This window comes from Mustela nigripes, chromosome 12 (assembly GCF_022355385.1).
Source record: "Mustela nigripes isolate SB6536 chromosome 12, MUSNIG.SB6536, whole genome shotgun sequence".
Classification (NCBI taxonomy): domain Eukaryota; kingdom Metazoa; phylum Chordata; class Mammalia; order Carnivora; family Mustelidae; genus Mustela; species Mustela nigripes.
Genome location: NC_081568.1, coordinates 47,953,872 through 47,980,432, shown reverse-complemented (window position 1 = coordinate 47,980,432; position 26,561 = coordinate 47,953,872). Strand labels below are relative to the sequence as shown.

The following is a 26,561-nucleotide window of genomic DNA, read 5'->3' as shown; positions in this document are numbered from 1 at the left end:
CTAGAAATAATCCAAATACCCATCAGCCAGTGAAGAGATAAACCAGATCAATGAGAGACATCTTACAACAAAATATTTATGTACAATTCGGTATTTCCATACAAAGGGATACTACTCTGTAGTAAAAAAAAAAAAAAAAAAAAAAAGAATGAATTACAAATACATTCAACTTGGATGAACTTCAAAAAAATTATGCTAAGTTAAAGACAACAGTTAAGCTTACATATGATTCTGTTTAAATGAAATTTCTAGAAAAGAGAAAATTACAGAGACAGAAAGCACCTGGGGTTGGAGGTGGGGGCAGAATTTACTGCAAATGGAAGTGAAAGTTTTTTGGGTTTCACTTTTGACCTTTTTTGAGTTGATGGAAATGTTCTCAAATGAGATTGTAGTGATGGTTTATAACTTTATAAATTCACTGAAACTCATCAAATTGTACATTTAATTGTAAACACAGAAATCAAATGTCAAAGGAGCTATTTCTTGTTAAAAAAAAAAAGACTGCTTTCTGCTTAAAATATATTCCTTGTATACTATTTTCATTGCTGTTACACAGGACTGTCATATCAGCATTTTAGAATACTTACTCATGTTGGAATATGAACTATTCGTGCACAAAATCAACACTAACTTGATTTATTTCTCTGCCTCTTTTATCATTCTTTGTCACGTAATTGGCTCTTCTATTAAAACCCTAGTTCAGCAGTTCTCAAGGGGTGATTCAGGGACCAATTCTTTGAGTCTGGTAGGTTAAGACTATTTTCCCAGTACTTCTAAGACAACATTTGCCTTTATCACTTCTTCCCTCCTGAAAGCACAGTGAAGCATTCCATATGACATGTAAAACACAACAGGCTGCATGAAGCAGACATGAGAATCCAAGTGTTTTCTTTTCTTTTCTTTTTTTAAATTAGCCAGACACTAGATTTAAATGCCACTCTTCTAATTTTGAGGAAAACATAGTGTTAGCATAAAATTGTGTTATGTTAATATATACTAGGTTTATTACTGACATTTTAAATGAATTGATAACCATTTTTAAAGTCCTTAGTTTTTATTTATAATATGGCAAGTATTTATAAGTAAAACCATATTGACAGATAAAACTACAAATATTGATCAGTAAAAAGCTGTTTGGAATCTCCAATCATTTTTGTGGGTGCAAATGGTTCCAAGATAATAAAGTAGGAGAGCCACTGCCCTGTCTACCTGCCAGGTATAAGAACTCCTGTTTGTCACATTGGACAACAGGGCATTAGAGAACTGGGTAGATCTTCTTTGAAAGATAACTTGTCTTGGTTGCAAAAATCATCTGCCTCAAGATAAATCTATAGCTTTTAGTCAGGACATCATTTAGAAATGTAGCAAATATTAATCCAAGATTTCTTTTTCTTTATGAAAATAGGCACAGTCCTAGAAAAGGAGAAGCATAGTCATGGAAAGGACTTGGAGCAGCGCCAAGGATAAGAGTAAACTCTTAAAATGGATAGTAATTACTATGTTATTATTAGATTATGGCAGTCCTTATTTACCTAACAAGTGTTTATTGAATGCCTACTAAAGCCAGGCTCTATGGGTCAGCATTGAGGATTCAAAACACTGCCTGTCCCCAAGGAGTTTATAATCAAGTAGTGGAGTCAGTAGAATAATGACATAAAGATATATATAATCACGAATTGTGGTAAAAGTTTTAAAAGAAATGATGGACATATGAGAGCATAAAGGAGATCTGACCTGATTTTCAGAATCAGATAATAAGAATTCTCTGAGAAAGTGACATTTGGACTGCAGTTTTAAAAATGCGCAGCAGGAGGCAAGGAGACACAAGAGGGGAACAGCGTTCAAAGCCCCTTAAGGTAGAATGATGAGAGGCCACTGTGGCTGGAGTCCACAAAGCCATAGCCTTTTGGGGCTTTATATGCTTTGCAAGTATATTAGACCATTATCATGCGGTCAGTGGGGAGCCATGGGAATATCTAGGAGCGCGAGGTGTGACAGAACAGAATTATATTTGCACTTTAAAAAAGATCTCGGGCAGCTGGAACATAGTGGAACAAGGGTGACAATGGAGACTATTCACACAGCCTTGGCAGTATCCAGGCGAAAGATGATGGAAGCTTGGAGCAGAGTAACGGCGGTGGGAGGCCATTAGGATTTTTTTAGGAGACGGATTTGGCCTGTGTTTCTGCAAGTAGGGCCCAAAGAACCTTATGATTAATTCAAAGTTTAATAGTACAGTTATTGCACAAAAGGGGGAGTTGCAAAGCCTCCCCCTTTTCCCCTTGGTATGGATCCAAAGGCCCCCAGTGATGCCCGGCGCCTTCAGGGTACTCGGCAGAGCAAAGCGCACACTCAGGGCCAGGTTCCCCACGCCGCGTACGGGACTCACTGGACTTTATCCTCCGGAGGTCAGTGGCGTGGAACCGCACCGTCTCCTGGGCAACACCATTGTCGGGCTCTCCGGCCGGGGGAGGGGTAACTAAGGACAACGGCCGGATGAGAACTCCGGAAGAGAGGCAAAGTCAGAGGGGGAAAATGGGCAGCACGAGCCACAGCCCAAGCCATCGCGGGTGATTCGAGGGCGCAGCACGAGGAGAGAGCCGAGGGCCGGAGGGGCCGCAGAATGCGCCTGTGATTGGAGGGCCGGGGGTATCGGGACGCTTGTGATTGGGCGAGGCCAAGACGAAGGGCCGCTTTTTGAACCGCGTAGGGTTCTGGGTAGCAAGGACCTTGGAAGGGTCTTAACCGAAAGGGGGAGGGGGAAGGTCGCCAACAAACGGCTGAGCTCACAATCCGGGCCGGGACCCGGCCGGGGCGTCCCCCTCCCCCCATGGAGAGAGCCAGGCCGGAGCCGCAACCTCAGCCGCGCCAACTGCCGCGGGCGACCCCGCCGCGCCCGCTCCGCCCTGCTCCCCCACAGCTGCCGGTCGAGGGCGCCTCCTTTAGGGCTGCGGCCGCGGAGCTTCCCCCGTCGCCGCCCACCCCGTGCGCGGCCGCCATTGCGACCGTGGCCTCGTCGTGCGGCGAGGCTCAGGCGTCGGGTGTACAGCCCGCGGCGCGGCGGCTGCTGCAGGTGAAGCCGGAGCAGGTGTTGCTGCTGCCGCCAGGGCCACCGCTGGCTCAGGCCCGGGACGAAGGCGTCGTCGCCTCACCGGCGCAAGCACGGCTGCTGCAGCTGAGGCCCGAGCTGCTGCTGCTGCCGCCGCCTCCGCCCGCGTCCGACGGCGCCCCCTGCCGACCGGAGCTGCACCCGCTGCAGTCCCGAGCGCTGCACGTCAAGGCCGAGAAGCAGGAGCAGGGGCCCGACTTGGATCCGTCGGCGGGGACGCGAAGGCCTGTGGAGGCAGGCCCTAGGGCCTCCAGGACGGCCAAGGTAGAAGGCCCGGGGCCAGCTCTCGACGGCCACGGAGGGGACGAGAAAAAGGGCAAGCTGGAAGCGGAGGAGGTCATGAGGGACGTGGTGAAAGGCGGGGAGGGCAAAACCCTGGCGACCATCAGAGAAGGAGTCATCAAAACAGAGGAGCCCGAGAGACTCCGCGAGGACTGCAGGCTGGGCGCGGAGCCCGCGTCCAATGGCCTGGTCCACGGCAACAAAGAAGTCATCCTAGCCCAGCCATCCAGTGCCTTTGGGCCACACCAGCAAGACCTCAGGATCCCTTTGACTCTCCACACGGTCCCCCCTGGGGCCCGGATCCAATTTCAGGGACCTCCGCCTTCAGAGCTGATACGGTTGACCAAGGTCCCCTTGACACCGGTGCCTATTAAAATGCAATCCTTACTGGAACCTTCTGTAAAAATTGAAACCAAAGATGTCCCGCTCACCGTGCTTCCCTCAGATGCAGGTATTAGACGGCAGGGGAATCTGGTTTTCAAACTTCGCCTATGTTGCCCCATAGCTGACATGTCAGCAGTTCAGAAGCCTAAACTAGAAAAATAAAATCATGGAACTGAATGGTTACAGGGCAAAGTCCGCACAGGTATCACTTCCAGTTGACTTGTACACATACCAGTAAAATACACTAAGATGTTCCAAGATTCCCATTTTTCTAAAAATCGATTTTAAGGCCCCGTGAATGATGAGTTTTAGAGGTGACTAATGTTTATACACAAAATAGAAATATTCTCACTATAAACACCATTATGTCAGCCCTCCGTTTCTATGCTACACTTTGTTGTAGTAGTTCAGTATTTTTATGTGTATCAAGAAAATTTTATTTTTATAAAAACATTTTATTTGAGAGAGTGAGTGAGAGAGAGAAAGCACAAACGAGGGGAGGGGCAAAGGGAGAGGGAGAGCTGACTTGCCACTGAGCAGGAAGCAGGACCTGAGGCTCCATCCCAGGACCCTGGGATCCTGATCTGAGCCAAAGGCAGATGCTTAATAGTCTGAGCCCCCCAGGTACCCCAAGAAGAATATTTTAAATAGTGTTTAATGAAAAAATGTTTATATTCAAATAGGAAAGTTTGTACTGAATTTGGAGGTGATTTGTCTTCTTTAAAAATGAATAGTAACCATTTTTCCAAGAAAACAGTACATGATTAATGTAATACTTTAGTATTCTAAAAGTTAAGAATGTAGAGAAATACAGAAAATGAAGATAGAATAAGCTAGAAATTGTTTTCAAAAATGACCATAGTTAGCAGCAACTAATAGATATTTTTTCCACTACTCATTATTTACAAATATATAGTTAGGAAATTCTTAAGATTTAATTCAGATAATTTTATGCCAATGTCATGGAAAATCATACCATCAGTTCATATTTTTATTCACCTTATATTTGCTGTTTTCTTATTTTCCTTACTGATCTTTCCATGTCACCCTCTTTCTTTTATAAACTTCATTTTCTGAAGGAGAGAAAGGGAAAGATTTCTTTATAATATTTAATCCTTTGTGCATCTTAAAAAATTTTGTATAATAAGTAAATAAAATAAAGAGAGACAATATAAGAAGTTTATAGACAGTTTTTGATGAATTAGGTGAGAGATGTGAATTTAGCCACCGTCCTTTATTGTAATTTCAACTGGTTCTATGACTCTCTAAAAGTCACTTTTATTATTTTTCTTCTATTTTTTTCTCCCAGGTCATAGGATTAGTGTCAATCACCCACTTTGGCTAGAGCTTCACCTTCATAATGAAATAGAATATAGTATATTACAAATATTTTTACTTAACAGACAGTACAGGGGCATGTAAATGAGTTCCTTTAAACATTTAGGGAGCACCTAGCTGGTGGTAAGATTATAGTTATGAGTAAGTCCTAGTTCCTGTTCCCCAGTAATAGAAGATTTTAAATGGGAAAGAAACTAAATGTTAACTATTGGTAGAGGTATTACCAAAGCCCAAGGAAGTAATAAGCCAAAAGTTTATGGTGTCTTCAACATTATCACTCCTACAATTTCTTCAACAATATTTTTTTGAGGAAAAGAAAGAGTCTAAGCTGTAGTTTAGAATGCTGAGTTCAGGGGTTATGAGGCATTCTGGAATACTGGCAGTTCTTTGTATTTCCTCCAGTTAAAAATAAATATAGATGAAGGTGCACTTCATTTTAACATTGTGTTTGCATCTGTGTGTATGGCACATTAATTCAGTCTTTTAATTTTTGTCATGTAGGAATACCAGATACTCCCTTCAGTAAGGACAGAAATGGTCATGTGAAGCGACCCATGAATGCATTTATGGTTTGGGCAAGGATTCACCGGCCAGCACTAGCTAAAGCTAACCCAGCAGCCAACAATGCAGAAATCAGTGTCCAGCTTGGGTTAGAGTGGAACAAACTTAGTGAAGAACAAAAGAAACCTTATTATGATGAAGCACAAAAGATTAAAGAAAAGCACAGAGAGGAATTTCCTGGTAATCAAATGAAACTTCTTTCTAATTTAAATTGATTTAGGTAAAGATTAGACAAAAATGCATATTTTTTCTAATCTAATATGTAAAATAAAGAGAATAAAGGCTAATAGTATAGTAATGATGGAATTGACTCAGGGCATATATTTTCTTAAATAGAAGCAAGTAGAGGAATATCTGGTCTCATATTTGCCAACTAATAACAAACCGGGGGACATAATTTTGCTGTGGTTTTTTTTTTTTTAATGGGTTTTATTTATCTACCTGACAGAGATCACAAGTAGGCAGAGAGGCAGGCCGGCGGGTTGTGGGGTTGGGGGAAGCAGGCTGTTGAGCAGAGAGCCCGATGTGGGGCTTGATCCCAGGACCCTGGGATCATGACCTGAGCAGAAGGCAGAGGCTTAAACCCACTGAGCCACCCAGGCACCCCTTTTACTGTGGTTTTGATTAAATATACAGATATGAATTTAATGAAGTTAAACTCCAGAATGTAAGTCTACAATTTTGCAAATATACTAGAAAATGAAGATTTAAAATCATAGCAACAGAAACAAATATGCATCATACACTTAAAGACAATGAGAATGCAGGATTGGCACCAGGCTCCATTTTGATGTTATATGGTTATCAGAACACACTTATGTCTTCTAATTGCCAAATTTATCCTCATCATGATGTAGTTTGAAACAATTTCTGATTTACTCCCCAGCCATGAGGGCATTTCAATTAAGCTTGGGTAAAGGCAAAGTGTATGGCCAACATGATCATGCATGATGAGAAAATATTTTTTTCTAAAATATGAGAAGAAAGGTTTTGGGTGTCAGAGTCAACAGTTACAGAGAACCAGTTATTCTGTTTATACAATGGCTGCAAACTGCTAAACTCTATTCTTCTGACTTTGGAAGGAAATTGGGTTGTTTGTGGACTTGAGACTGCCAAGTTTAGGAGAGTGACTCTTCCTAAGCTAGGTATAAAAATAGTGACTGGTCATTAATGACCATTCCATTGTAAGATATAGACAATTATATCTCATAGAAAGTGAGGGAACAGGAGGAAATGAATAGCTTACAGGGGCATTGTTTTATAGGTAAAGGAAAAGCTTTGGGATTCAAACTCAGTTTCTTTAATGTTGATTTTACTGTGGATTCAATATGTGTCTTTGGATATAAAACATTTGATCTCACTCTTCCTTTGAATTATGGGTTACAATATTGACCACTAGTTGGGAACTATAAAGACATTAAAATGCACAGAAATTACATAATAAGGTTGGAAAAGACATTTTACTATAGACAATAATTAGTTTTTTTAAGAAGTTTTTTTTCTGTGAAAAGAACTATTTAAAGGCTAAATAAATAGGGTCCTTATGTTCAAATTAAAAATTGCTTATCTTCTTCTATAGGTTGGGTTTATCAACCTCGTCCAGGGAAGCGAAAACGCTTCCCTCTAAGTGTTTCCAATGTATTTTCTGGTACCACACAGAATATCATCTCTACAAATCCTACAACAATATATCCTTATCGCTCACCTACCTACTCTGTGGTAATTCCCAGCCTACAGAACACCATCACTCATCCAGTTGGTGAGTTTATTATAGATTATGAATTTTTAAAAATATTTTATTTATTTATTTGACAAACAGAGATCACAAGTAGGCAGAGAGGCAGGCAAAGAGAGAGGAGGAAGCAGGCTCCCCGCTGAGCAGAGAGCCCGATGTAGGGCTTGATCCCAGGACCTGGGATCATGACACGAGCCGAAGGCAGAGGCTTCAAACCACTGAGCCACCCAGACATCCCTGTAGATTATGAATTTTTAATAGTTGTGTGAAAATTTTGCCTTTAGTTGAAATTTTGTTTTTGTTAACTTAAGAATTTTTAGAACCATAGTATTAAGAGAAAAAATCAAGAGGAAAGTAAAAACATAAAATTGGAGAAAGAAAAATTTCAGTAGATATGAAAGCATTTGGGTTTGCCAGAGTAGCAAATGTTCTGTGTGTAAAACCTCAGAGTATTTAACTAAATTGGATAAGCCCATAGATTAGGCAGATAATGCAGGAAATGATGAGGTAATTCAAAAGGAAATAGGAGTATCTTTTTACTATTAGCATAAAAGAATGCCTTGCTAATGGGGTACAGAGCATCCTGTTCTGGAATTTAGCAATGATGACTGATCTGTTAAGACCATTCTCTTGCTGCTCTAGATAAGCGGTGGAAGTAATCTGTTTTCTACCAAATATTTGGTTCTCTATATTGTCTTTACCTAAATTTCTCCTCTATTATCAGTTCTTTATAACATTCCTGTCTGTTCCTTTTAATAACCTAAAGTTGAAAAATTAGTATCTTAAGAACTTGTTGTAGGGCTGTCCCATCATGGGTTTGTTCTTCCAGAATCTCTTTTAACCACCTCTTAGGCAGAGCTTTATATATTCACTACTTACTATTACTTGGCCTAAAACTACTGCTCTTTCCAGTTTCCACCTGCTCAGACCCTTTTGGTAATAAAGCCACCCCTATGTGCTGAGAGGTTTAGATATCTTAAAAATTGACTTCTTAGAATATTACACATTTTCAATGTTTTTTTTTTCTCTGTGTATCATTATAGCAATTGACAGCAACAAAGCCACAGTCAGGATGTCTAGTCTCAAGAGAAAGATGCAGAAAGCTCATTCTATTGCCCTATTCTCTTCCAGCACAGTCAAGCACTTCCATACTTCACTATTTGGCAGTATCTCCTTTAATTCTGTATTTCAGCCTAGGCTTAATTATGCTTTTCTTAACTTACTTTGTTTTGTCTGCTATGATATTTATGATTTCTACCTTCATAATCTATATGTTTTCTCCTTATTCCTTTTTCTAAGACCTCTCTTTTATCTGCTTCTATCCACAGTTAAATGCCTTATGAGACCACTTGTATTTACTTCAGCTAATATTTTCTCAGTTCTGACTTGGAGTTTCTTTACAGATCTTAGGTGGCATTCACCTAAGATTTACTTCTATTAATTTTGTCAATCTGGAATAGAACACTCTGTGAACTTGCCATTATACCACAGTAGTGTATATATTCTTAACATATGTGCTATGAAAATGAATTGGGGTTCAGACATCTTACAGTCTTTTGTGTCAGAAGGGGTTTATTGAGTCTTTCTGTTCTTCTCTCTGTTCTTCTTTCAGTTGCCTTTTACACTGTAATGACTATTCCATTGATTCCACTGGGTTTCTTCTTTCTGTGATAGAGTCACTTAGCATTGACTTTGAGGTCCCTCAGATATGACTCCTTCAATTTTCCTTTGGACTGCCTAATTTTTATTTGCACTTATACACTTGGACTTCTTATTTTACACATTTGGACAAGCTTTTCATCTTTAAAGGATGTCTTTCCTTTTTGATAGGTTCTCTCTGATTTGCTCAGTTAACCATTAAAACTTTCTGATTTATTTGAGGCACAATTTTTCCTTCTGGGTTTTTAGCATTATCATATAAAATAGCCTTCATTTTTTAATGAACTCTTAATTTTAGTTATCCCTATTAGCTTTATTTCCCCCTAGCTGACATCTGTATTTCCAAAAATCTAATAACCCCAGGGTGGACTTTTTTGTCTTTTCTTGTTGTTGTTAAGATCTTAATATAAATATGTTGTGATCACTACTGCCTATATATTTCATATACAGAATTCATGCACTTTATATTAGTCTTTATCCATTATTTGGTTCTCAAAGTTATCTCATTTTACTGTGTATTCTACTAAACCTATTTGTTCTAATAAACAATTATGTGTTATGTATTATAATACATAAGATACAAGCATCTTAGTATATTTTTATCTCATGAAGTTAATCTATTTGAAATCTAGCAATATAATTTGGTATTCTCCCTTGTTTTGGTGAATATTTCTATCTTAGATGTTTTCTCAGTCTGTAGTATATTCCACTGTTATATATGCATGCCTGCCTACCTATCCCCATTACATAATGTTTATTAAGTACTAAATATAGGTCAAACTCTGTGTTTGAGATAGAATACAAAGGTATCTTGATAGTCTCCTATTGAAGAGCTTATAGGGTAGTTGTAGAAAGAATAGATAACAATACAAGTAATTTTACTATTTCTTTGATGGCATCTATAGCACCTTATCTGTTATTATTTCCATGACCAATGCATTGTGTCCACTGTGTCTTTCATATTTAATTCCATATTCCAAGCTCTTCTATTTCTCATTTCCAAAAATGATTACAGCATGATAATCCAGAATTCTTTTTAGATATCTTTCTTTTATCAAATGTCTTTGATGCTGGCTATGCCAGCATTCTCATTTTATATTAAATATCAAATTTGTTTATTTTAAAGTCTTCTAGAACTCTGGTGGAAGCTATATTTATTTTAGGCTGGCTTTTATTTTTTTATAAAGATATATTTTTAAATTTATTTATTTGACAGAGAGAAATCACAAGCAGATGGAGAGGCAGGCAGAGAGAGAGAGAGAGAGGGAAGCAGGCTCCCTGCTGAGCAGAGAGCCCGATGCGGGACTCGATCCCAGGACCCCGAGATCATGACCTGAGCCGAAGGCAGCGGCTTAACCCACTGAGCCACCCAGGCGCCCTAGGCTGGCTTTTAAATGTCACTTTATACATAATATGAATTTTCTGGTGAATTATTTTGTTCTCTACATTTTATTTCTAAAGCCCCAAATTGGTTTGCCTTATTATATTATCAGTTGACATCTTTCACTCTTCTGAATTTATATTTTCTCTAAATTTTTAATTTAAAACGTTTACTACTATTTTAGTTGTTTGGTAGTAGATATATGGTGCCTTTTCAGTTATTTATCTATTTATCATTATTCTGATACTGTTATAATCCAAAAAAGTCTGGCCTTCTCTTTGCCTTAAGATCCATTCCAGCAAAGTATCATCTCCATGAGAAACACAAATCTAGGCTCAAAAATTCTTTGAAAAGTGATGTAGTTCTTTATTGTAGGTTTTCTTGATGGGGGCAGGGAAGGAAGAATCACATGGTTCAACATACTCCAAGTCATCTTGGAGCTCCTCGTTACCATTGTTTCTTTACAAATTCTCACTTTTTTTTTTTTTTTAAATCAGTTCCGTGTTTATCCCAATTCTCCATTCCCCATCTCTGTCTCTGTGTCTCTGCCTGTTACTCCATTTCTCTCCCCTCTCCTTCTCTCTCTGCCTCTCTTATTGTTCAGACACATGCTGGTCCTTCTCTCCAGACTACCTCCATACAACTTTTTCTTGTAGAGAAATTTGGTCTGTTCTCAGTTTCTGCCATTCTTCATTCCTTCACTATTTATCCCAGTCACACAACAAAAGCCTCATCGCACCCTCTGTCCAGTCAGTACAGACAGTGAATTCTTTCCCTTTTGGAGAGATGGTGGGGGAGTATTGAAAATTAATAACTTCTTTTGTTCCTGTCATATTATATCATAGATCTAGAATTCTTCTCTTTATCTCATGTAATGATTAGATAATGCTAGCTGCTTTATAAGCACCTAAACATAATGGTTTAAACAGAATTATGGTTTATTTTTATCCATTTAAAGTCTAAAATAGGTATTTCTAGTCAGTGTACAGATGTCTTTGAAGGAGTGACTCCTGGGCACAAACTACTTCTCTGCTGTGGCACTGCCATCTTTCATATGTGGCATCCAAGGCCACTGGACTAGTGTGCATGAATCTACAGAACAGGAAAGAGCATGGAAGATAATACCTGAAGGTTTTCAGGGGCCAGGCTCAGAAGTGGTGCACATCTCTTCTACCTTCCATTAGGTAGCTCTTGGCCACATGGCAACTCCTCTGACTGCAAGGGAGGCTGGGAAAGATAATTTAACTATGTGCTAGAAGAAGAGAAAACAGATGACTGGCTAGTTTTTTCAATCCCTTATCTAAAGTTTGATACATTAGAGCTCTGCCCTTCCCACAAGTCTTCTCTCTTCACTGACAGTTTATGGAAATGCCTAGATGTTGCAGACTTTAACTTCCTGCTTAGCAACCAGAATTTCAACATTTAGGACATCTTCCTTATACTTCTATGTAACTCTCTATGCATCTATTTTATTTTTAACCTCAGACCAAAACAGTGCCTGACATATGTTGGTTACTTGGTGAATATTGAGTTAAAGGATGCATGATTTATCATCTCATGCCTCGTACTGCTTTTTTTTTTAGAAATATCTTCGGTAAAAAAGAACATTTCATGTCAGCTAAAAAATGAGTTCCTTCTTTCTTCAGTAACTAAAACAATACCAGTTGGTCTATATAACTTTACTTTGCCTAGGAAGATCATACTTCTTTACTGAGGACTAAGAGCTGCTTGTACTAGCTATAGGGAGGAGAAGCCTGGGTCAGAGGTCTAACTTTTAGGAGCAGATGTTTTGAGTACAGTGATAATTCAATTACGAGTCATTCTGGCTTCATGGTTGTTTAGATAAGGGAGTTCTCCTTATAGCAGATCAGTGGTAGAAGTGCTATCAGGTATAGGTTTATTTGTTAGGGTTTCTTTTCCCCCATCTAGCCATAGCTTTCTAACTATTATTAGCCAAGTTCCATGCCAAAAACTTGGATGCAGGTTTGAAAGAAAGTGCTCCTGTTCTCAAGCTTCCAGTTTTGTGGGTAGGGGTGGCAGAGAAGCAAGGCACAGAGATTTATAACATTTTGTGATAAGTTATAGACTTACATGTTCTAAGGGAACATGGAAGAGGGAAATTATTTTATGCTTGATCAATCAAGAAAGGTCTAACTAAGGCCTGTGCCTCATGGGGGCCGGGGGAGGGGGGCACATAACCTTAACAACTATGAGTCAGGACAGCTTCACGCACACCCTGACCCTATGTTGTCTGTGCTTGACTGAGTCAGGGGCCATTTTTGAAACAGATAGATCGATCTCTTAATTCCCTACTTGCAGGTTTAGGAGGAGCATTGTATTCTTATTCTGGAGAGAAAGAAGGAAGGAAAGGCCTTCCCTGGGCAATGCTAAGAAAAGATCTACATTTCTTTCAGCCTCTTGCAGAGACATATTTCTAATCATAGTCTGTTCTTGGACTGCACTGGAGATCTAACTGCACTGGAATAAAACAGATCATGACTCTATTGCTGTGGCTTCCCTCTATATTTCTTTGGAAAAGTTTAATTAAGTTTAGGCTAAATGTGCTATTTGAATAACTTGGTGACTCACTCAATTAGTAGTCCTCTTTTGTTCAAGAGCATGATTGTTTCACCTACCTATTAAATTCTGCCATATTTGTTATGCCTTGCTGCAAAATACTGTTTTCATATCTGTCACAAATTGTTGACCTGTGGCAAGTCCTCTTCTCACCTGGGAATTTCCTTTTGTAATAGCATTGACATTGAATGCAATGAAGCAAAATAATTTTACTGGCTGTTTATTTTTTCAGTTAAAAAATTAAATGTAATTCTAATGTCAATTTAATATAGGGAAGTATATGCAATAGTAGAAAAATGACCTATATACTACCCTGAAATCTCAATATTCAAAGGAAGGTTAACATATTTACACAATAGAAAATTCAAACAGTACCAGTAGATATATAATAAAAGTCTACCTGTCCATTGTCCTGTCCCTTCTCCCAGATGACTGTTCCTTAGAAGTAACCACTGTCAGTAGTTTCATATTACTTTTTTTAAAGAAACATTTATATATACACATTAGCATTTGTATGTTTTCATCTTTCACTCAATCACTCAACTTTAGTCCTTTACTTATCCTTTCAGAAATATTTGCTGAAGGCCATACAGACTTTTGAGCCCTGGATGTATAGCAGGGAGCAAAACAGAACAGGTCTCTCTTCTCATGGCACTTAGAATCTAGATGGGAAAGAGAGACAAAAAATATATATATAAACAATTATTTCAAATTGTTCAAATTCTATAAAGGAAATAGAGTGGTGTGGTGTGGTAATGTTATTAGGTGAGATGGTTAGTGAGGACTTCTGGTTGTACAGTTTATTAAATTCTGGATAAAGAAAAACATGGAGCAACTCAATTAATGCCAGACCTATGCTGTTTTTATTTCTGAAGGTGACGCCCCACCTGCCATCCAACTGCCCACACCTGCGGTCCAGCGCCCAAGCCCCATCTCACTTTTCCAGCCCAGCGTCTCCAGTACTGCCCAGGTGGGCATCCAGGCTCCAAGCCTGCCCCTCCGTCCAGCACTCCCACCCCAGCGCTTTGCGGGGCCCTCCCAAACAGACACTCATCGGCTGCACTCCGGAGCCAGTCGCTCCGTGAAGAGACCTACTCCCGTCTCTCTGGAGAACACCAACAGGATTCCAACTAGTGCAAGTACTGCCCATGCCAGATTTGCGACCTCAACCATCCAACCTCCCAAGGAGTATCCCAGCGTTTCCACTTGTCCCAGAAGTGCTCCAATCCCCCAGGCTCCTCCTATTCCACACTCACATGTCTACCAAGCTCCTCCCCTTGGCCATCCGGCCACGTTGTTTGGGACACCACCACGATTTTCTTTTCATCACCCTTACTTCCTACCTGGACCTCACTACTTCCCATCAAGGTAAATGAACATTTTTTTTCTTTCACCTGAAGACACATACAGCTAATGAATTTTTACCTCTGAAGGTACTCCTTATTTAGAAAGGGACTCCCTCAATTCTGGTTGGAATCTGATTTAGATTAGAGGCTGAACAGGGGCCAGGCAGTTAATATAAATACATGAATGAGGCTAGATGAGGACTAGGAGGCCAAAGAGAGTTCATACCCCATCTAATGGGGTAGCTGCTACTCAGCTGTAGCTGATGGTCACCACAAGATAATACAGGCTCCAATGTTGTCAGATCTGATTTTTTTTTGAAGAATCAGTTATAAGGGCCCTTAAGATCATTTACTTACTCTCCCCATACCCTATTCATAGACTTGTGCTTCTCAGACTTATTTTTTGTGTATCATTCCTAGGTGATCTTGTTACAATGAAGATGCTGAGTCAGTAGGTCTGGGGTAGAGCAGTATCCTATACCAGGGTATAGTAGGCTTGATATTCTGCATCTCTAACAAGTTCCCAAGTGATGCCAGTTCTATTGATTTGTAGACCAAACTTTGAATAGCAACACTATAGAGGAAAGTGCTTGGTCTGGGAGGTTTAATGACTTGTTCAAAGTTACACAGTTGTCTTTTTAACCCAAAAAATTCCCATATAAATTATCAGTGAAAGAATTGATTTTTATAGGAAAGCATCTAGGGAAAACAAATTTATAATTTTTCATTTTGGAGTGCTAGAATGTAGCTTCCTAGCAAATACTCTAATATAGTAAAAGTTCTACTTTTCAATTGTTAAGCGCATAAGCCGATAGTTACTACTGAGATTAGAGTGTTACATGTTCAGTACCAATCTTCTATTGTTACTTATTTAGGAAAGTAAAATTACTTCCCACATAGACATACCAATAGCTCAAAGAACTTTTCAGGTATATGTTACATTACTCCAATTCATAATAAGAGTGTTTGTTTTCAAGGCCTTACCTCAGTTTGCCACAACGGTTCCCCATTTTATGGTTTAGTGGCGGTCGAGGGGTCGGTGACTCATGTTCTGGTGCAACTTTTTGCTGTTAGAGGAAGCAATATAGACATTTTTTCTCAAAGTGTTATGGTTGTGCATTTTGATTTATTTGGTGGCTTCCTGAAGAATTGGCTCAAGGGCTTGCCTTTGTTTCATGAACCTCAAAATACTCTCAGGGTTTGAGTTGTCTTTCAAGTGGTGTTTGTGAAAAATATTCAAAGGCATACGCTACTTCCGCTTTCTGAGGGTAAGGGACAACAGTTGGGGCAAGCAGGAGGCACACTGAAAATCCTAGAAGAGGCTGGGAAGGAGGTACATGGGGAGTAAGAGCTTTGAAAAGCTCCCATATATACTGCGAAATCCAGAATGGCACACACACATCCAGGGCTAGACACATATTCAACAAGCACCTGAGAAGACTGTAAGCTTTCACCTCTGACTGATCTTTAGGCTCTGTGTAAGTAGAAAACTGAGTCTAAGAAAGAACTGTAAACAGCCTGGACAAGCACTGAAGGAGTACCGCAATTCAGAAACAATCTGCATAGACTGGGAGAATGTTTTTTACTCTGTTTTGCTTTGTCTGGTTCTACATGTTTAAGGAAAGCTCTGCCAAATCACTAAGATAATGGAACAGAGACTTAAATAATCACAAAAGACAGAGAATGAAGTCTTTACAAAAAGTCTAGAAAAGTGACCAATGAAACACATAAGTACAACTCAAAAGAAACAACAGCATCATACCCTGGGGAGGGGCAGAAATCTGATTTTTAGAAATACTGTATTATAATACTAAAAACGTCCAGTTTTCAACAAAAAATTCCTATGCATGTAAGGAAATAAGAATATGGTATCTACAAGGAAAAAAGTTAACAGAAACTATCCCCAAGGAAGCCCAGACATTGGATTTACTAGACAAAGACTTTAAATCAACTGTCTTGAGCTAAAGGGAAATAAAAGAAACTATGGACAGAGAACTAGATGAAACAAGGAGAATAGAGTACCACCAAATAGAGAAAAAAATCAATAAAAATACAGAAATTATAAAAAGGAACCAAATAGAAATCTTGGATCTTAAAATTATAGTAACTGAAATGAAAAATCACTATGGAGACCCAGCAGCATGTTTGAGCAGACAGAAGAATTAGTGAATATAAAGTGATTAGAATTAGTGAATATAAAGTGAAAGAATTAGTGAATATAAAGAATTAGTGAATTTAAAGAATTAGTGAATATAAAGATCAATATAAAAATATAATTAGTGAATATAAAGATAGGTCAATTGCAATCATCCAATCTAAGAGGCAGAATTAAAAATAGTTAAGAGTAAACAGAATCTAAGGGACCTGTGGGACACCATCAGATCTACCAACATAATCATCAGAGTTTCTGGAGAAAAGGTGAGAAAGGAAGGGCAGAAAGAATATTTAAAGAGATAGTGGCCAAAAATGATCCAAATTTGAAGAAGGATGTGAATCCAAGAAGTTGAATGAATACTAACTAGGATAAATACAAAGAGATCCACACTGAGATACATTATAATCAAGCTATTAAATATCAATGATGAAGAAAGACTCTTGAGTGCAGCTAGAAGAATATGACTTATCTTGTACATGAGATTCTCAATAAAGCTAACAGCCAATTTCACATCAGAAACCGTGGAGGCAGAAGGCAGTGGATACAAAGTGCTGAAAGAAAAAAGCCATCAACCAAGAATTCTATAATTGACAAAGTATCCTTCAAAAATAAAGGAGAAATAAAAGCCTGCCAGATTACAAAAGTTGAGGAATTTCAGAACTAGTAGACATGTCGTACAAGAAATGCTGAAGGGGGGGCGCCTGGGTGGCTCAGTGGGTTAAGCCTCTGCCTTCGGCTCAGGTCATGATCTCAGGGTCCTGGGATCGAGCCCCACATCGGGCTCTCTGCTGAGGAGGAAGCCTGCTTCCCTTTCTCTCTCTCTCTCTGCCTGCCTCTCCATCTACTTGTGATCTCTCTCTGTCAAATAAATAAATAAAATCTTTAAAAAAAAAAAAAAAGAAATGCTGAAGGGACTACTCCAAGCTGAAATGAAAAGACACTAGACAGTAACTCAAAGCCAAACAAAGAAATAAAGAACAGTGGTAAAAGTTACTATATAGGTAGTTATAAAACCCAGTGTTACTGCATTTTTGGTTAGTAACTTCTCTTTTTTTTTCTGTATTATTTAAAACGTAAATGCATAAGCAATTATTATAAATCTATGTCAATGGATAAATAAAGTATATATATAATTAATGACAATATAAAGTGGGAGTGATGTTTTATACAGAGTTTTCATATGCCAATAAAGGCAAATATCAGTTTAAATTAGATTGTTATACATTTAGGATTTTAATTGTAATCTCCAAGGCAACCATTTAAGAAAATAACTATAAATATGCAAAAAGAAAACAAGGGAACACAGTAGCCCTCTAGAAAAATCCATTAAGTATAGAAGAAGACCTTAATGGAAAAACTGAGGAAAAACAAAAAATTGACATATATAAAGCAAAATAGCAAAATGGCAAAATAAGTTCTTCCTTACTGGTAATCAATTTAAATATAAGTGGATTAAACTCTCTAATTAAAAGCAGAAATTGGCAGAGTGTATTAAAAATAGTATCAAAATATATTCTATCTGCAAAAGACTCACTTTAGATCCAAAGACACAAATAGGTTGAAAGGGGAAAAAATAAAAGAAGATATTCCATGCAAATAGTAACCAAAAAGAGATGGGCTTCTATAATAATATTAGACAAAATAGATTTTATATCAAAAATTGTTACAGTAGATAAAGAAGGACATTACATATTGATAAAAAGTTAATACATTAAAAAGATACAGTGATTATAACCGTATACATATGCAACAAAGGGCCCCAAAACATATGAAGCCAAAATTCGCAGAATTAAAGAGAGAAATAGATAAACTTAACGATGACAGTTGATGTCTTAAATATTTTTTTGAGATATAACTGATATATACCATTAGTTTTATGTGTACAACATACTTTTTTTTTTTGCTTGTTATGAGAACTTTTAAGATTTAGTCTCTCAGCAACTTTCTTTTTTTTTATTTTTTTTATTTTTTTAAAGATTTTATTTATTTGACAGACAGTGATCACAAGTAGGCAGAGAGGCAGGCAGAAGGCTCCCTGCTGAGCAGAGAGCCCAATGTGGGGCTGGATCCTAGGACCTGAGATCATGACCAGAGTGGAAGACAGAGGCTTAACCCACTAAGCCACCCAGGCGCCGAATCTACATTTTATTTTATTTTTTTTTTAATTTTTTATTTTTGATAAACATATATTTTTATCCCCAGGGGTACAGGTCTGTGAATCACCAGGTTTACACACTTCACAGCACTCTCAGCAACTTTCAAATATACAACATGGTATTATTAACTATTGTCACAATGCTGTACATTCTGTCTCCAGGACTTATATATCTTATAACTGGAAGTTTGTAACTTTAGACCACCTTCACCCTTTTTTCCCATTTCCTCCCCCATACCTCCTTTGGCAATCACCAATCTGTTCTCTATGAATTCATGTATTTTTAATTTCCATGTATAAGTGACATCATACCATACCTGTCTTTCTGTGACTTATTTTACTTAGCATAATGTCCTCAAGATTCATCCATATTATTACAGGATTTCTTCCCTCTTATACAGCTGAATAATATTCCACTGTATGTATGGAACCTCTGTACATGTACATGGGGGTACAGTTATTCTTCCAAGTTAGCGTCTTTATTTCCTTCAAATAAATACCCAGAAGTGGAATTGCTGGATCATAAGACAGTTCTATTTTTAATTGAGGAATGTTCATATTATTTCTCACAGTGGCTATACCAATTTACTTTACCACCAATAGTGCACACAAGGGTTCCCTTTTCTCCACATCCTCACCAACACTTGTTAGTCCTTATCTTTTTTATAAAACCATTTAAACAGGTGTAAGGTAATGTCTCATTGTGTTTTTTTATGTGCATTTCCCCGATGATTAGTGACGTTGAGGTACCTTATCATGTACCTGTTAGCCATCTGTATGTCTTCTTTGGAAAAATGTCTATTTAGATCCTGTGCCTATTTTTTTTTTGAGATATGTTGGTATTTTTTTTAAATCTTTATTTTTTTATAAACATATAATGTATTTTTATCCCCAGGGGTACAGGCTGTGAATCGCCAGGTTTACACACTTCACAGCTTCACCATGGCACATATTCTCCCCAATATGTGCCTATTTTTTAATTGGATTGTTGTTTTGTTGCTATTGACTTGTATGAGTTCTTTATAGATTTTGGATATTAAGGCCTTATCAGATATATGGGTTGCAAATATTTTCTCCTATCTTGTAGCTTACTGTTTCATTTCATTACTGGTTTCCTTTGCTGTGGAGAAGCTTTTTATTTTGATGTGGTCCCACTTGTTTATTTCTGTTTTTATTGCCTTATGATGTCAAGCCCAAAGCATCATCAGCAAGACCAATGTCAAGAAGCTTACTGCCTATGTTTTCTTTTAGGAATTTTATGATATGGGGTCTTATGTTCAAGTCTTTAATCTTTAATTTTTGGGGTGATTTTTATGTATGGCATAAAATAGGGGTTTCATTATTTCCATGTGACTGTTCAGTTTTCTTAACATCATTTATTGAAGAGACTATCCTTTCCTGATTGTATATGCTTTACTCCTTTGTAAATTAGTTGACCATGTATGTGTGAGTTTATTTCTGGTCTCTCTATTCTTTTCCATTGATCTGTGTCTGGTTTTATGCCAATACCATATTGTTTTATTATAGATTTATAATATAGTTTGAAATCAGGGAATATAATGTCCCTAGTTTTGTTCTTTCTCAAGATTGCTTTGACTTTGGGGTCTTTTGTGGTTCCATACAAATTTTAGGATTGTTTGTTCTATTTCTGTGAAAAATTCCACTGGAATTTTGATAGGGGTTGCATTGAATCTATAGATTCCTTTGGGTACTATAGACATTTAGCAATACTTCTTTTGATCCATGAGCACAGAATATCTTTCCGTTTATTTATGTTTTCTTCAGTTTCTTTCACCAACATCTTATCATTTTCAGCATACAAGTCTTTCACCTTTCTGGTTAAATTTATTTTTAGGTATTTTATTCTTCTTGAAGCAGTTGTAAATGGGATTGTTTTCTTAATTCCTTTTTATAATAGCTTTTTTTTAGTGTATAGAAATGCAGAGGATTTTTGTTTATTCATTTTGTATCCTCAAACTTTACTGAATTTGTTGATTAGTTCTAACTTTTTTTTCAATGGAATCTTTAGGGTTTTCTAAGTATAATATATCAGTGCAAATAGAGACAGTTTTACTTCTTCTTTTCCAGTTTGGGTGCCTTTTATTTCTTTTTCTTGCCTGATATCTCTGTCTTGGTGTTCCAATACTATGTTGAATAGAAGTGGCAAGTGTGAGCATCCTTGTCTTACTCTCTTCTTTTTTTAAGATCTTATTTATTCATAGAGAGATCGTAAAAAGGGGAGGGCAGAAGGAGAGGTAGAGAAAGAATCTTAAGAAGGCTCCTTGCTTAGCATGGAGTCTGACGCAGGGCTCAATCCCACGACCCTGAGATCATGACCTGAGCAGGAATCAAGAGTTGGTTGCTTAACCGACTGAGTCACCCAGTACCCCTCCTAAACGTTATCTTAGAGAAAAAGCTTTCAGCTTTTCACCATTGAGTATGATGTTAGCTGTGAATACTTTCAATAATGGATAGATCATTCCTCCAAAATGAATGAAGATTATAAGGAAATAGAACACTATACAATACTGGAAAGAACAACTACATAATAGACATATATAATGTTTCACCCAATGTTTGAATATAGATTCTTCATAATGGCACACAATTGCACATAGGATAGACCATATGTTAGATCACAAAGCAAGTCTCAAAAGTACTTAAAAAGATTTAAATCATACAAAGTTTCTTCTCCAACCATGATAGAATAACAGAAAAATTATAGCTGCCATGACCTACATTCAAAAAGAAGATCTCAAATCAACAAGAACGTTAAAACCTAACTAGAGCAAACAAAACCTTCTCTTCTAAGAGAAGAGCGAACAAAACCTAAAGCTTGCAGAAGGAAAGGAATGATTAGAGAAAAGTAAAGAAGAAAAAAGAGAGTTTAATGAAATAAAAGAAAATTAACAAAAGTTAGCTTTTTAAAAAGATCAATTGAATTGATCAAACTTTAGCTAGACTGACTAAGAAAAACAGAGAAGACATAAATTACTAAAATAAGATATGAAATTGGGTACATTGCTACCAACTTTAAAGAAATAAAAATGACTATAGGAGAATACAGTGAATAATTGTACACCAACCAGTTAGATACCTAGATAAAGTGGACAAATACGTGAATTATCAAAACTGACTCAAGAAGAAAATGCAAATCTGGACAGACCTATATTAAGAGGTTGAATTAGTTATGATGAATTTGAGAAACAAGACACAGGATTATAGGGGAAGGGAGGGAAAAAAGGAAACAAGATGAAACCAGAGAGGGAGATAAACTATAAGAGACTCAATCTCAGAAAGAAACCAAGGTTTGCTGGAGGGGAGAGGAGAGGGATGGGGTGGCTGGGTAATGGACACTGGGAAGGGTATGTGCTATAGTGAGTACTGTGAGTTTTCTAAGACTGATGAATCACCAACTTGTACCCCTGAAACAAATAATACTTTATATGTTAATTTTTAAAAAAGAGATTGAATCAGTAATCAAAAACCTCCCAGCAAAGAGAAGCCCTGGGCTAGATAGCTTCATTGGTCAATTCTACCAAACATTTAAAGAGGAATTAACACCAATTCTCAAATTCTTCCAAAATATATGAGGGGACACAGCTAGGACCAACATTACTCTGCTACCAAAGCCAGACAAAGATACCACATATTACAGACTAATATATCTTGTGAATATAGTTGTAAAATATGCTTAATAAAATACTAGCAAACTGAGTCCAGCAGGATGTTAAGAGGATGATATACCAAGACCAAGTGAGATTTACCCTAGCAATGTATGTGTGGTTCAACATCTGAAAATCAGTGTAATACACCTTATAAATAGAATGAAGGAACAAAACCACCTGATTATCTCAATTGATGCAGAAAAAAAAAGCATTTGATAAAATCCAACATCTTTTTTTATTATAAAAAACAATTCCTGATTTCAAAACTGAATCGTCAGGCTAGGAAGAGAAGAGAACTTCCTCAGCATGAAAAGAACTTCCTCAACATTGAACAAAACCCAAGGTTGATATCATCTTCATTGATGATGGACCAAAAGCTGTCCTCCTGAGACTGGGAACCAGAAAAGGATGTTTGCTTTCACAATTGCTTTTCAACATTGTACTAGAAGTTCTAGCCAGAGAAATTAAGCAAGAAAAAAAAAAAAAAAAAGACATCGAGAAGGGAGTTGGGGGAAATTGGAGGGGGAGAAGAACCATAAGAGACTGTGGACTCTGAAAAACAATCTGAGGGTTTTGGAGGGGTGGGGGGTGGGAGGTTGGGTAAGCCTGGTGGTGGGTATTATGGAGAGCACGTATTGCATGGAGCACTGGGTATGGTGCATAAACAATGAATTCTGGAACACTGAAAAGAAATTTTAAAAATAAATAAAATTTTTTTAAAAGACATCCAAAACAAAAGAAATAAAATTATCTCTTTTTACACATGATCCTATGTATGGAAAATCCTATATAAAGAAAATCCTAAAGAATCTGCAGAAGTTTATTAGAGCTAATGATAAGTTGCAGGGTATAAGATCAATATACATAAATCACTTGAATTTTCTATACATTAGCAATGTGCAATCCAAAAATGAAATTAAGAAAACAATTCTATTTAAAGTAGCATCAAAAAGACTAAAATACCTAGGAATAAATCTAATGAGGGAGAGGCATAAGACTTACAAACTGAAAACTACAAATCATTACTGAAAGAAATGAAAGATCTAAATAAATGCAAAGTATTTATGTTCATGCTTAGAAGGCTTACTATTGTTAAGAAGACAGTACTTCCCGAAGTGATTTGCAGAATCAATACAATCCCTCTCAAAAATCCCAATGACTTATTTTTACAGAAATGGAAAAGCTGATGCTAAAGTTTATATGGAACTGTAAGTGACCCAGAATAGTTTTAAAACAATCTTGAGAAGGGGAAACAAATTTGGAGGACTCACAATTCCTGACTTTAAACTTACTATACAAAGCTACTATATCAAAAACTGTGGTATCAAGAAAATGAAAGTCAAGTCACAAACTGGGAGAAAATTTTTGCAAAAGATATATCTGATTAAGGAGTGTTACACAAAATGTGCAAAATATTTGAATTCTTAAAACTCAACAATAAGAAAACAGCCTATTAAAAGTGGACCAAAAACCTGAACAGACACCTCACCAAAGAACATATACAGATGGCATTTAAGCATTTAAGATGCTTCACATTATGTATCTTTAGGGAATTACAAATTTAAATGGGATATAACTACAAATCTATCAGGATTGCCAAAATCCAAAATATGGACAACACCAAATCCTGAACACCAAATACTGGTCAGGATGTGGAGCAAAGGAAATTCTAATTTATTGCTAGTAGAAATGCATAATGGTATACCTACTTTGGAAGACAGTTTGGCAGTTCCTTATAAAGCTAAAAATACTCTTACCATATGATCCAGCAATCACACTCCTTGGTATTTACCACGAAGGAAGGAAGGAAGGAAGGAAGGAAGGAAGGAAGGAAGGAAGGAAGGAAGGAAGGAGAAAGAAAGAAAAGAAAGAGGAAGGAAAAGAAAAGAAAAAAAATTGTGTTTACACAAATGTGTAAATCTGCACACAGATGCTTATAGCGGTTTTATTCATAGTTGCCAATACAGAAAGAATCAAGATGTGTTTCAGTAGGTGAATAGATAAACTATGGTATGTGTAAACAGCAGAATATAAACAGGATCGAAACAAGATATACATATTGGATGTGATTGTTTTTTAAGCCTCTTTCATGCTAGAACAGTTCTCTATCCTCTTTTATTGTTTTTTAATGCCTTGTATTCATTGAAGAAACATGTTATCCTCATCCTGGATTTTGCTTATTTTATCCTTGGATATAATTTACATGTTACCTTATTACCCTCCCCCCCCCCCCCCTGTGAATGGTTGCTCCTTCCACTTGGTTTTCCCCCTCTTTCTTTTTTTTTTTTTTTTTGCTTTTATTCTCCTCCTTTCTCTTCCTTTTTCTTTTCTCTCTCTTTCTCTTTTTTTGGCAATGATACCTCATGGGTGGTGCTGTGTAATTTGTAGTGTATCACATCAAGAGGTACATAACGTTTGTTTGATTCTAAGAGTGATGTTAAGAATGATCTGCAGGTTCAGGTATTATCATGATAGGTAAGTGCTGCTTCTCAATTCTTGGCTATACAGTAGCATCACTTGAAGAATTAAGACCAAATAAATTGGACTTTTTGTGTCTGGGGGGGACCTGGACAGCAGAATTCTTTAAAAGTTCCTACAGGTGATTGTAATGGTCAGCTGAGCTTGAGAAATACCAGTGCAATGATTTTAGTGCCTATGGAGATTGTTGCCTAGAACCATGAGATTGCAAAATGGTCATTTTTTGATTCAGTATTCCTTCACTCATTAGCTAGAATGCTTTTTTTTTTTTTAAGATTTTATTTATTTACTTGAGAGAGAGACAGTAAGAGAGAGCATGAACGAGGAGAAGGTCAGAGAGAGAAGCAGACTCCCCATGGAGCTAGGAGTCCGATGCGGGACTCGATCCCGGGACTCCAGGATCATGACCTGAGCCGAAGGCAGTTATCCAACCAACTGAGCCACCCAGGTGTCCCGCTAGAATGCTTTTTTGAAGAAAAACTTAACCCTCATCAGTTGGTTACTCAGAAATACCAAAGGGTAGGATAAATTCTTGATTTTTTCCCCTCATATCATTGAGTCTTGTTTTGTTTTAGCAACACCATCATGAACAAGTAGATTTCTGTATATTTGGTATGTTTTTATACATTGCAGTCATTATTATATCTTTTGATGCTCAAATTATCCATTTATTTATCTTTGATTTGTCCAGTTGGCTACAAGTTATATCCTGTGTCTTTAATCTTTGATAGCTTTTTTGTTCTCTGGCACAATAAGTCCTAGGCTCATCTTGTACCTTTAGTGCACACCAGACATGGTATCAGCCATTTTACCCAGAAATCCAGGTTCCTTTTGCTGAAATCACAATGTGAGCAATAAGGATGCTCATTGTTACTGAATTTTAAAAAAGTATCTAATGTGATGCCCCCAGTTTTATTTTTGTTTTTCAACATTTCCTTAGCGATTCGGGGTTTCTTCTAATTCCATACAAATTTTAGGATTATTTGCTCCAGCTCTTTGAAAAATACTGGTGGAATTTTGATTGGAATAGCGTTAAAAGTATAGAGTGCTCTAGGCAAGTATAGACATTTTAACAATGTTTATTCTTCCAATACAAGAGCATGGAATGGTCTTCCATCTTTTTGTGTCTTCTTCAATTTCTTTCATGAGTGTTCTGTAGTTCCTCGAGTACAGTTCCTTTACCTCTTTGGTTAGGTTTATTCCCAGGTATCTTACGGTTCTTGGTGCTATAGTAAATGGAATTGATTCTCTAATTTCCCTTTCTGTATTTTCATTGTTAGTGTATAAGAAAGCCACTGATTTCTGTACATTGACTTTGTATCCTGACACGTTGCTGAATGAGTTCTAGTAGTTTGGGTTCTAGTAGTATGAGTTCTAGTAGTTTGGGGGTGGAAGCTTTTGGGTTTTCCATATAAAGAATCATGTCATCTGCGAAGAGAGAGAGTTTGACTTCTTTATTGCCAATTTGGATACCTTTTATTTCTCTTTGTTGTCTGATTGCTGTTGCTAGGACTTCTAATACTATGTTGAACAAGAGTGGTGAGAGTGGGCATCCTTGTCGTGTTCCTGATCTCAATGGGAAGGCTGTAAGCTTTTTCCCATTGAGGATGATATTTGCTGTGGGTCTTTCATAGATAGATTTAATGAAGTTCAGGAATGTTCCCTCTATACTTTGAAGCATTTTAATCAGGAACGGATGCTGGATTTTGTCAAATGCTTTTTTTGCATCAATT

At 37.5% G+C, this 26,561-nt stretch overlaps 1 protein-coding gene and 1 long non-coding RNA gene across 4 annotated transcripts in view; one reads left to right on the top strand and one right to left on the bottom strand.

Annotated features, from left to right (window-relative positions):
- The first annotated feature begins 2,359 nt into the window (after positions 1 to 2,359).
- SOX30 (SRY-box transcription factor 30) overlaps positions 2,360 to 26,561 on the top strand; it is a 34,408-nt gene continuing 10,206 nt past the window's right edge. Inside the window, exons 1-4 of one of the 2 annotated variants that reach the window (XM_059417249.1) lie at positions 2,360 to 3,842; positions 5,615 to 5,854; positions 7,254 to 7,433; positions 13,902 to 14,394. In XM_059417249.1, the coding sequence (XP_059273232.1) occupies positions 2,831 to 3,842; positions 5,615 to 5,854; positions 7,254 to 7,433; positions 13,902 to 14,394 (1,925 nt within the window). In that variant the 5' untranslated portion in view covers positions 2,360 to 2,830. The remainder of the gene's footprint in view (positions 3,843 to 5,614; positions 5,855 to 7,253; positions 7,434 to 13,901; positions 14,395 to 26,561) is intronic. The other variant, XM_059417250.1, reaches the window with a different exon arrangement.
- The window catches only part of LOC132028364 (uncharacterized), a 66,730-nt gene continuing 53,407 nt past the window's right edge, over positions 13,239 to 26,561 (bottom strand). For both annotated transcript variants that reach the window (XR_009407412.1, XR_009407411.1), the window contains exons 3-4: positions 15,357 to 15,439; positions 13,239 to 13,688 (exon numbers count right to left, since the gene is read on the bottom strand). This is a non-coding gene — a long non-coding RNA (uncharacterized LOC132028364). The remainder of the gene's footprint in view (positions 13,689 to 15,356; positions 15,440 to 26,561) is intronic.